The 12457-nt window shown below is 32.4% G+C and overlaps 2 protein-coding genes across 2 annotated transcripts in view; one reads left to right on the forward strand and one right to left on the reverse strand.

Annotated features, from left to right (window-relative positions):
* The window catches only part of Cep290 (centrosomal protein 290kDa), a 77668-nt gene that overhangs the window by 11973 nt on the left and 53238 nt on the right, over positions 1-12457 (reverse strand). Inside the window, exons 40-47 of the mRNA XM_013018821.1 lie at positions 10719-10940; positions 10307-10429; positions 7468-7613; positions 6990-7145; positions 4488-4611; positions 2947-3084; positions 1389-1475; positions 239-403 (exon numbers count right to left, since the gene is read on the reverse strand). Of these exons, the coding sequence (XP_012874275.1) occupies positions 239-403; positions 1389-1475; positions 2947-3084; positions 4488-4611; positions 6990-7145; positions 7468-7613; positions 10307-10429; positions 10719-10940 (1161 nt within the window). The remainder of the gene's footprint in view (positions 1-238; positions 404-1388; positions 1476-2946; positions 3085-4487; positions 4612-6989; positions 7146-7467; positions 7614-10306; positions 10430-10718; positions 10941-12457) is intronic.
* LOC105989369 (60S ribosomal protein L36a-like) lies at positions 11540-11981 on the forward strand. Its single transcript, XM_013021362.1, has one exon. The coding sequence runs from the start codon at positions 11555-11557 to the stop codon at positions 11873-11875; it is 321 nt and encodes a 106-aa protein (XP_012876816.1). The 5' UTR covers positions 11540-11554; the 3' UTR covers positions 11876-11981.

Below are 12457 nucleotides of genomic sequence, written 5' to 3' on the forward strand. Positions count from 1 at the left end.
TAGGGGGGAGGCTGGGAAGTGATGTGAAGGGTAAACAAAGGAGGAGGCTGCAATGCTTGGTAAGAAATGTACGCATTATCCTGCCCATGCAATTGTAACCACTCTGTACAGTATGTTCACAAATAAAATTAAATTAAATTAAAAAAAACAAAGCACTGAATTCTCATCTAAAAATTAAAATAAGTAAATAATTATAATAGCAAAGCATTTCTGTAAATACGATCACGTTAAAAATTACCTTTAATTTTTCATTTTCACCTTCAATATTTGCCATTTTTTCACTGGTAAGTATTCCTGATGCTCTTTTCAACTGTTCATTTTCTCTTTGGACTTTTTCAACTACTTTTTTCATTAAACCAATGGTCTTTTCTAGTTCTGGGATTGTCTTTCCACTTCTACCAGACTGAAGAAGAATATGCAAACTTTTAAAACAAATATTTAGTAGAGTATAACTTAAAGTACCCAGTACTACCCACAGGTCTTTTAATTGAAGTAATCTTATTAGCAACTGCTGATATTTTATTTCCCAGCGTACGTTAATTAAATATCTCTTTAAAACAACCTAAAAGATAGGAATTCTAATTCTTACTTTATTTACTCAAAGATCATGGTAAAGTATTTGATATTCCTCAAGTCATATAATTTATAAATAATACTTAAATACTCTAGGCCTTGATGTGTAATCAAATGAATAAACTGAAGTATTCTAGTTAGCTAGTGTTCTCTCTAACACCCTACAGTTTTCTTCGTGTGGAGTAAATTCACTGTGTCTTGAACCAGCTCATGAATAACCTAATTGTAATTATAGCATTCAAAAGACAATTTCTTTGAGTAGCTACTGCTTAGACACTTAGTTCTGTTTGGTATAAACAGAAGACATCTGAAATGAAAACCAGTGTAGAACTAGGAAGAGATTGATCTATCATTAATAACTTTAACTGCTTATATTTATGATAAAACAATTTTCAACAGTTGAGTAAAATAATATTCTTAGCTCTTTTCTAACATGTTAGCATTCCATTGTATAATGAGTAATCATAATATGTAAATTTATATAATTTTAATAAACACATTCATTAATTTACAAAAGATTATTCTTCTGAAATTCTTTACAGTTTTAAACTGATGTGTTATTTTATATATTTATAGCATGAATACATATATATTTTTTCATCTTGGAACAAATGTTGTTAACTGTCACCAAGAAAACTTTTCTGGAAAGCTGTCTACTAATGCTGTTACTGCCTCCATAAGGTATTTTCTATCATTACCAAAATAGGTTCCTGCTTTATCCCTGTGTTTATTCCTGCTTCCATCTGTGCCACTCACCTGTCTAAAATCAACAGGGGCCTAAATCTTTGGCCCTGCTTCCAAAACAATATACTTACCCCTCTAACCATGCCAAGTTTACGCTCAACTTCTGCTTTTTCTTTCTTAAGAAATTCACACATTTCCTTCAAATCTCTTACTTGATTCTAAAAGATAAAATATGTAAAAATCCAACAAAACAATAACCACTAAAAGGAAACAATTCTTCTTCTTCTTTTATTTTTTTTTTTAAGTCTTGGGGATTGAACTCTGGGCCTGGGTGCTGTCCCTCACCTCTTCAGCTCAAAGCGAGCACTCTATGACTTAAGCCAAAGCACCTCTTAGGGTTTTCTGGTGGTTTATTGGAGATAAAGTCTCACAGACTTTCCTGCCCAGGCTGGCTTTGAACTGTAATCCTCAGATCTCAGACTCCTAAGTAGCTAAGATTACAGGTGTACGCTACTGGTGCCCGGCAAAACATTTCTTAATAAAGTCTAAAGCTGTATAGCCAAATTAAGCAACGGAATTATTAAAAGAAACAAGGAACAATTTGAATTATGTTGAATATGTTAAATTAACAAAACAGTATATAGAGCATGAATTTTTAAGAAATATTTTCTATACTATTTCCTAAGTATACAATATAAATTGGAGTTTAGGACTCTGAATTTTTTCTTTTTCTTTTTCTGGTGCTGGGTCTGGACTTGAACTCAGATCCTGGGTATAATACCTCAACATTTTTGCTCAAGGCTAGCACTCTACCACTTGAGCCATGGCTCCTCTTATGATTTTTGGGTGGAATTAGAAATCAGAGTCTTACCCTGGCTGGCTTAGAACTCTAATTCTCAGATCTTACTTCCCTCCTGAGTGGCTAGGAATTACAGGCATGACCCACTGGTCCCCAGCTTAGAACTCTGATTTTAACTGTCCTATAATTTATACATGTACATACTTACCATGTGAAACAGAAAAATAAAATTGAAGTTCTTACAATGGTTAAGAAACAGGACATTTCTAAGGTGTATTACCACCAGTGGAAATGACAAACTGCTAATAGTCTACATTAGAAAACAGAACTGCAAAGTTAGTCAAGAGATGCAAAGATTCCCATAAACAGGGTAGATACAGAAAAAGGAAAGACACAAAATTTATTTAGTAATATTTTTAAAAGAAACAATTATCCTTTTATGTCCAAGCATGAAAATTATGAATGAAATACAACATGTATCCAATCTCAGGGCACCGAACTTATTAGTTTTATCTTCTGGAATTTTTTTCCCATTATTTGTATAAGCACTTTTTTGCTACTCTAAGTCATACACTTTCACCACTAGTTTCCTCCAATCAGGCCTCATTTTTCTCCTTTTTTGTTCTGCACATTAGCTGGGTCACTATGTTAACCTGTTTACTATTAGTCTTTCCCACTAGAAGAGAAACTCTGAGTAAACAGATTTTTTTATTGTTGTTATTTTATCATATACTAGCAGCAGGAAGAGTATTTGATACAATGGAGGCCCTCAACAACACAGATGTGATATTTTATGAATGTGTATTTCATATGCTAATATAAGTAAACTAGGATGGGGAAGAATTTTAAGGATTTCATATTCTAACTACAGTAATAAACATTAAGTTTACCTTTAGTCTTGGCAAATCTTTATTTACTTGTTCCAGCTGAAATTTCAGTTCAATATTTTCAGATGACAACTTCAAGTTTTCCCTTTGAAGCTCCTGTTCTTTTTGATAAAAATCATCTGATTCAGTTTCTGAAGTCTTCTGGAAAGTGGAATTTAGAATGTGTTTAAAGTTTAATAAAAGCCTCAAAAAATTCCTCTCAGAAAGGAATTTTTTTCTTAAAGCAATATGGAAAACAAAAACAATAACAGAAAGCTCTACAGAAACCAAAACTAATATATTACCGTGCAATACAAAAGGTAATTTGGTTTAAAATCAAAAGTAAAACCAATTATGACTTTAAACATCTATAAGAATGACTTTATGTATACTTCATAATGCTTAAACTAATATATACTGATTTTGTTCAAACTAAAAGTTATTGAATTGTTATAGACTAAGTTGTTTCCTCTAACTCCAAATTCATACATTAAAGTTAGTAATTTCCTACTACTTACATGATCTTATCTCTAAATAAGGTCACTTAATCATAGTAGAGTTTAGATGAGACCTTACCAATGACTAGTATATTTACAAAAATAAGAAATTAGAGGGGAAGTTTATCTATCTCAACACTTCGGACACATCTTTCCTTCAAGGCCTTTACAAGAAATTAACCTTGCTAACATCTTGATTGTAGACATCTACCCTCATTATGTTCCTGCTTATTATTATCATTTTCACAACATTCTTGTTTTTTTTTCTATTTTAGGATTTGATAAATTTCAAAAATAGCTAAAATCTACTGTTACCATTAATTGACCTAAACTGAATTTATTGTTTAGCTTTGATTCATAATTATTTAGTTCAGTACAATCTATAGCATCCTCTCTTTTGTGTCTTTAATTTCAATAATACTGCAGAACATTTCTAAGTGCCCAATGATGTAAGATGTTCCTAACATTTATTTTCTTCCATTTTTAGCTCTGAATATTATGTTTTGCTTATATATTTTGTTCCTGGATAAAGCAGGGTTTAGTGTGAAAATTGTTATATCTGTAATTATTTACAACAGTAACAATGTTGTAGAAAGCACAATTGTGTCCCATACCAGATTCTGCCCAAAGTATAAGACAAGAAATGTGAAAAGGGGAAATATACAAAACAATGAATATTTAAAATAAGAAATAAGATACAGAAAAATTCCGCATTATTCACTCATGATGAGACTTCGTAAATTATACATGTACCATATATATCTGAAAACATTCTATTTTTCCATTACATTTAACTATGTGCTCCAAACACAGGAAAATTCAGTTTTACCATGTTTATTGAGCATTTCTAGAAGTCATTTTAAAGTTTTATACAAAGCACAAAGAAATAGACTTTAGTATTACTAAAGGGAGGATGGATTAAAGAGGATTAACGAAGTTACTGTATATCATTACCTAGCAGAAATAAAGTTGAATGGACTGTATCAATATTAATGAGAAAGATCATAAAGGAAGTTGAATTTTCTTTTCTACAGTTAAAAACAGAAAAAAGAAAACATATACACTTACTAAAGGCTTAGAATATGTATCCTTTGAAAGCTGTTTTTCTAAAGTATGAAGTTTTTCTTGAAGGAATCTATTTTGCAAACGTAAATCTTCTACCACAGAATCTCGAGGAAGAGCTTGTTGGGTCCTATAAACAACAATCATAGATACTTTGTATATAAATCTCAAATTTTCCCTATTTTATGACAATGTACAGGACAGAAGTAACAAATGAAATAAGTTTCTTTATACTATATTCAATTTAGGGTTTAAAAACTTCTATGCATCATAAAATATAAACTACAACAAGTCTTAAACTTTTATTTACTACATGGGGAGTAGGAAATGTTTCTCATGTCCCATTTCTCTTTACTTTAACTATATTATACTAAAAAAATCCAGAAAGAAAGAGAGAGAAAGAGAGGGAGAAAGACACACACATAGACAGAGAAGGAAGGAAGGAAGGAAGGAAGGGAGGGAAAAAGAGAGAAAAAAGAAAGAGAAAGAAAATAAGTGAGCTGGGAGAGAGGGAAGAAGAAAATCACAATCTACAATTTGTATTAAAAATAAGCCCCTTGAACATTCATTAAGTAGTATCTTTACCAGTTTAAAAATGTATGCTGTTTGTAGAAACACACTAATGCTAACAAGAAAAACTTGTTTATTTACATGGATTTATGTAAGAGACCTAAAATAACCCCTTTAAAAAGTATTATATAAAAATTGAGTAATATTTATGTCATTATCAAAATGCTCAAAGATCTACAAAGTCTCTTACTGATTCCAGATAATAATCTCACATTTAAAGTATAAACGTGTTTACCTGATTTAAAATAGTCTCCATACCTTGGTGCAACTACATGTATGTCCAACCGTACTGTCCAGTAGTCTATCATTAAATGAGAAGAAAATTCACTCCTACTCTTCACATGAAACCTGGACCCTTCTCTTTAAGTTTCTTGCTAGGTATATGTGTTCTATGTCTATGCCTGTATGTCCCTTTTTCCCTTCAATATCTGGATTCAATTCATAGCATTAAGAAACTCAAATTGCTTTAACTTGGAAAGGAGACCAGTTAAATTAATTCTATGAAGTGTTTTCCAATTACCTTAGCCCTCACAGATTTATAGTAGGAACAACAACTATAAAACAGAGAACTTCTAAAAGTATTAGCAAGACATTTTGAAGTTCAGAAAAAATGTTTGATGATTACAAAAAAAAAAGTATTAAAAGGTTTGAAGGGTAAAATGGGGCCAGGGGTGTCTTGAGTAGTAGAGCCCCAGTCTCCTAAGCCCGAGGCCCCCAAGTTGAAATCCCCATAGTACAAAAAAAAATGTAAAATGATCATCTTTGTGAAATCAGGCTAATACTTTTGCTTTATACCTATATTTGGTGCTAGAAAAACAAGGATGGGAAAGATGTACTGCTCAGATATTCACTATAAACTGATGTTTTGAACAAATTGTAATTCCTATCATGGGAAAATCTGAAGATTAAAACAAAAAGAAAACAGTAGCCTAGAATAAAAGAAGATTGTATATAGGATAGAAACTCTTAAGAATGTTAATTTAAAGAAATTTAACTTCTTAGGTTCATATCACATTCATACTGGTATTCATATAGGAACACTGGCACATTCTTAATGGACATTAACATAGATCTACTGTTCTCAAAAACATTGGAAATAAAGCTAAAACCAGAAAAATAGGATTATATCAATTAAAAAATCTGTATGGCAAAGAAAATGGTCAACATAATAAAAACACAATCTACAGAATGGGAAAAATATAAACTATACTTCTGACAAGAGATTAATTTCCAACATGCACACAGAATTTAGAAAACTCAAGCAAAGCAAATATTTAAAAATGAGCAAGTCATTTCTCAAAAGAATATATGCAAATGGGGGGATGATAGGAGGGCAGGGATGGTAAGGGGAAACAGAGGAGGAGGCAACAATGCTTAATAAGAAATGTACTCATTACCTTGCTCATAATTGTAACCCCTCTGTATGGTATTTTCACAATAAAAATCTTATTAATTAAAAAAATATATACAAATGAACACATGAAAAAATGATCAATATCATTAATAATTAGGGAATATAAAGCAAAATTGTAATGGGAGATAGCCACATCACTCTAATGAAATTGACTGCTATCAAGAAGGCAGTATCTAGAATATTAAAACCTTTCATAGATGTTGAGGGTAGCATAGTGGTTACCAAAGATGTGGAAGATTCAGGGGAATGGAGGAATGAGTAATTGATCAGTGATTATTAAGTAGTAGAGAGAATTAAGCTCTGGTGTTCCATTGCCTGGTAGGATCACTAGGGATAATAATGAACTGTATTATCTCATGAAAGCCAGAAAAAGGGAATATAAATCCCAAATTATATAGTATGCAAAGAATCTAACCTACCTCAACTCACAAGATGAAAGATAGTCAATACAACCCAGACTATGGTTTCCATATTGACTGGTTAGTATTTTTCACAAAATGGTACTAGCCTATGTAGTAACTTACTTCATATGCAGTATGTCATTTTCTAAGTCAAGATTTCTCTTTTTTAATTCTTCCAATTCTTTTTCTGACTCCAAAGCTCGTACTCCTAAAACTTGATCAACAGTCATGCCAGTTGTTTTCAGTTTCCTCTGTAAAGTAAGCTTCTCTTTATCAGCTCTGTAGAAGTAAATATAGAATTATAAACATACCATTTACTGTTTGGGTTGTTCAATTTATTTAACTGAAGCTTAGTCATTAGCATAGTCATTATTCCAGTCTGTATTTGGAATGAACTAACTTATTTTACAATCAGAGGAAACTCCATTTATAATGGTTAAAATAAACTTCAAGCACATTCTATGGAAAATAAAAAATGAATTATAGATAAGTAATTCAAACTGGGAAGCTTCTCATGTTATAAACTATGGTAAAATCCTACAATTCCAGGTTCATAGATTTTACAAATAAGTGTAAGTTTTACAATGAATTTTAAACTTACTTTGCAAAAAGATCCTTCAAAGTATTCAACTGCTTTGTCAGAGTAAAGACCTCTCCCTCTTTCTCTTTTAACTTATTTCGAATTCCCTCAATTTTGGTTTGCCATTTTTTACCTTCTTCCCACCTAATTAATTCTTCTCTAGTACTCTGTAAACAATAAAAATGTTACAAAATTACTAATATTATTTTTAATCTCCTTTAAGGTTAACCCTTAAGAAATAATAAACCAATGTTACAAAAAGTTTTGTAGAGATCTATTTTGTTAGATAACCTCCAGAATCCTCAAGCATGTCAATATAGTAGCAAGAATAATCTTCAGTTTAAACAAACTTTATTCTTTTAATTATAGGGAGAAAGAGAAGTTCTTCCTAATGGTAACATCATTAGGAAATCATTACATGAAGGTATTAATATAGGTAATCATGCCTAAGGTAAACTTCTACTAAAGCATTTTGTGAAAATAATCAATCCAATCTTGTTAATCAATGCCTTCAAAGTGTACAGTCTAACAAGGACAAAGAAGTATGAACACAGAAACAGGCAATATTCAGTATGTTCACAAACAAATAATTGCTATGGAGAAAGAAATGTAAGGAATAGGGCTAGATATTTTTTATAAGTAGCTATCTTGTTTGCTAAGAAAAAAGTGTTGAAATTTACAAATAATATGAAATATGAAAGCATTCTGTGAATATAAAATAGAACTTTTTATGTACTATAGAATATGAAAAAATACTGTCATGGTTCCTAGATACAGGTATTCATATTGGTGTTAAATTCTATTCTATTACTAGTTAGTAAAGAAATACGTTAAAATCTTACAGTGGTATGGACATGGTATCTTAGAAGATTTTCACATATAATTTCAATTGATAGTCAAAATATTTAAAAAACAAAAGTAACAATACACAGTATTATTTCCATTTGAAGGAAGAATATATTGAAGGAGAGGGGTCAGAGTTTAGGCAATACAACATGCTGCTGAGTATTCTGATAAGAAATAGGGTAGGACCTGACTGACACCCAGAAATTAGGTCTATCCCACAGGCAGGTAGCTAAGGTAGCAATCTAGCGGAGTAAGGGCCTATATTAATCTTGCTGTTTTCACCAACAGAGCTCTAAAAGACAGGTTATGACTCTGCAAATACAAAAGCAACCATTTTCATCAAAATTATAATAATGTTGATAGTTTTCATTATGAAACATTTTGGGGAGTATATATTTTATCAAAACACTTAAATTTCTTTACACATTTTCTATCCATTGCATTTACAGACATTTAATTTTCTGATTTTATGTTAATGAATTATTTGATAGATATAGAAAAATTTCTAGCTAAAGTTTATGTTACAATTTTTTTTCTTTTCCTAATAAATGGGGCAATGTCATTCTTTCTGATGGAGGCATAGAATTCCATTCTGTATGATTTCTTTGTTGCTTTGTATGTCCCTCCCCCACGGTATAACCAATGCTTTCACTGTATTTGATGTTGGTATAATTTGTGGAGGGGAAGGAAAAAATCAAATCGTTTAACTAGGGATACAGGTGGACCCATTGCAACAATGAGATGTACAAGTCATTATGTCGTAAAATGAACTTTACAACTTTGGTGGGGGCTGGGGGGAGGATCAGGTGGGGGGAGGAGGGAGTATGAGAAGGGATGGGAAGGGGAAACAAAGAGGAGGCAACAATGCTTGATAAGAAATGTACTCGTTATCTTGCCCATGTAATTGTAATTCCTCTGTACGGTATTTTCACAGTAAAAAAAAAAAACAATTTTTTTTCTTCACAATAGCTCCTCTATAGTGATTTTTTTCTTCAGGGGCAAATATTCCTACTCCCAGGAGTTTTTGTGTGTGTGCTAGGTATTGAGCACATAGTGTTATGTGCTCTACCTTTTTTTTTTTGTCCATTATGGATCTTGAATTCTGGGCTTGGGCGCTGTCCCTGAGCTCTTCAGCTCAAGGTGAGTGCTCTACCACTTGAGCCACAGCATCACTTCCAATTTTCTAGTGGTTTATTGGAGATAAGAGTCTCATGGACTTTCCTGCCCGGGCTGGCTTTGAACGGTGATCCTCAGATCTCAGCCTCCTGAGTAGCTAGTATTATAAGCGTGAGCCACCAATGCCCAGCCATGCTCTACTTTTGCTCTACTTATTACTAACATCAATATTTCCCAGGTAACTTTTGGTATTTTCAATGTTACCATCAAGACATTTCTCGTTTATTGTTGATAACAAATGTAAGTACATGCATTCTGATCAAGTTTAGTGTTTCTTTTTCTATAGTCTTCTAGTTAACCTACAGAAAAATTTTAAGGAATTTATCTCACATTATAGAAATAAGTGATGAGCAAATTGGCTAGTATTACTCTAAATCTAAATATAGTTAAGATCATATGTTTACCCCAAGATAAGTCTGGTGTACTTAAGGCAAAAGGACACTCTGGTTCAAAGTAGAGGTCTTAAACTCTACATCATTGTTCCTAATCTCAAAAAACAACATAAGCTACTACTGTGACGGACAAATGGTAAATACAATTGTATATATAAGTATATATGTTATATATGTGTGTGTATATATATATATATATATATATGAAGAGACACTGAAAATAATTTAATGTCAGGAAAAGGATCTGGAGATGATGCAATAATTACTAAATTAAAATTACACTATAGGTGCTTCCATATGTAGTCTGTAAATAACTAAATGACAGAAATTTGTTTTATACTTCTTTGTTCATACCACTACTGGTCCTTAAATGAATTCACATATTATTTGTTCATCAGCTACACTGTTAACTTAGAGTCACTACTTTATTAATATTCTTTACATACCTTTTCTTTAATAGGTTTTATATCTACTTCCTCCACTTTCTTTTCTAGTTGGCTTTCTAATTTTTTAACTTTCTTTTGAAGTTCCTCAATTAAACTTTGCTTATTATCTATCAGCGGTTTGCTCTGAAAAACACAAGGTAAGAATAGCTTTACATCCTAAAAATAATTGTCAAAATACTACAAAATATTCCAAGACAGAATTTTCCTGAGGCTATTATTAATCATACTTTTTAAATGTTACTCAGTATAATATGATAGTTGCTTCTGTATTTTGTATGAAATACTATTCTGGAACTGTAAACTTGAGAAGTCATCAAAGGAATTAATCAAAATAGCAAATATAGATGAAATTAAGTAGTAGAGATAACTTCTTACACATTATAAATCATAGATACTACCAGAAATAAATCACCTGTAATCCACTGGATAGTCTTTTAATTTGCCTCTTCAGTTCATCATTCTCTTGATTGATTCCATCTTTCTCTCTAAGTATTTTATTATAGGCTTTTTGTTTCCTTTGCAGCTCATTGTTTAAGTCATTCAAATTATCAGTTAATGAATTTTCTCTGTTTTTACTTGTTTTAAGGGCTTCTTTCATTTTTAGAAGATTTTCATTTAAATCTTCAACTTGTGACTAAAAATAAAAAAGAAAGCTATTAGTCATAAATTTCCACTTGATTTAGGATTCAAGAATCAATAAAACCAATACAGACCTTTGTCTCCCAATTCATCAGATGCAAACATTATGAGTGTTTTGAGCCAAGCCCTACCATTGTTTACATAGTTGGTATTGCAGACTCATAGCAATGTTGACCATTAGCACTCACATGTCAACACATGCATTATCCAGGGAAATTAATTGCTAGCAATGAACTAAATATTCAGCCTTTAACATTTTTATTTGGGTAGTGAGGACAGAGAATAAATCTCTTCTTTCAAGCAGCCCATTATTAATCTCCGGCATTTGCAAATAGCAACTAGGTACTGGATCCAGCTGACAGTACATATTCATTTAAAGACTAATAAGAATGACCTGTATTAGTAAAATGTATTTGTCACCATGTTTAAATCTTTCTAGATCCATTGCATGAGTTGGATCAAAGTACACAGAACCAATTACCTCATTTAACTATAACCTCAAATTGAGGCACTGAAAAGTGTTCTAAAAAATACTTTCTGAGCTTTTCCTCAGAGCTGCGGGAGGCGCGTGTCGTGGTCTCCGGGTCTCCCGACAGCTCTACTACAAAGATGGTCAACGTACCCCAAACCAGGAGGACTTTCTGTAAGAAATGTGGCAGGCATCAGCCTCACAAAGTGACCCCGTACAAGAAGGGCAAAGATTCTCTGTATGCCCAAGGGAAGAGGCGCTACGATCGGAAGCAAAGCGGCTATGGTGGGCAGACCAAGCCAATATTCCGAAAGAAGGCTAAAACCACCAAGAAGATTGTGCTGACGCTTGAATGTGTTGAGCCTAACTGCAGATCCAAGAGGATGCTGGCCATCAAGAGATGCAAGCATTTTGAACTGGGAGGAGATAAGAAGAGAAAGGGCCAAGTGATCCAGTTCTAAACTTTGGGAGGAGGAGGGGGGTGGGGGTCTTAATTTTGAGGGGAAGATCTTGAAGTTATAAAATTACCTGATGGAAAACTAATAAATCTCAGAAAATAAAAAAAAATACTTTCTGACCATCATTTCAGTTTCATTTTAAGGAATAATATAATCTTGAAATAGGTCTATCAGAGATTTTACTAAGAATATACATTTCAAAACACTAACACTATGGCATGACCAGATTCGGAGATGGGTCCCCTTCAATCATTTTATGGTTTATGTTAGGATTTTCAGCATTATGTCTCTCTCCAATGTAACTAACACAGATATAGCCAGCAGCCTTCAAAAATATAATTTGAGTACATATGATAGAGGAATAATTCTAGGGGCTTGTTCTTTAAATCTCAGACACATCACCCGGAGTGCTACTTTCTTTACTTTGGAACTTTTCAATCAATACCAGTAATATTGTTGTTAACATGTGAATTCTTGTACAGACTTAGCAGAATCTATTTCAATGGTGCAATTTCACATTGCTTAAAAGAAAAAAAAAGGGGGGCTGGGAAGGTGGCTCAGTGGTAGAGCGCTTGCCTTGCATGC

Source organism: Dipodomys ordii, unplaced genomic scaffold (assembly GCF_000151885.1).
Source record: "Dipodomys ordii isolate 6190 unplaced genomic scaffold, Dord_2.0 Scaffold3, whole genome shotgun sequence".
NCBI lineage: Eukaryota > Metazoa > Chordata > Mammalia > Rodentia > Heteromyidae > Dipodomys > Dipodomys ordii.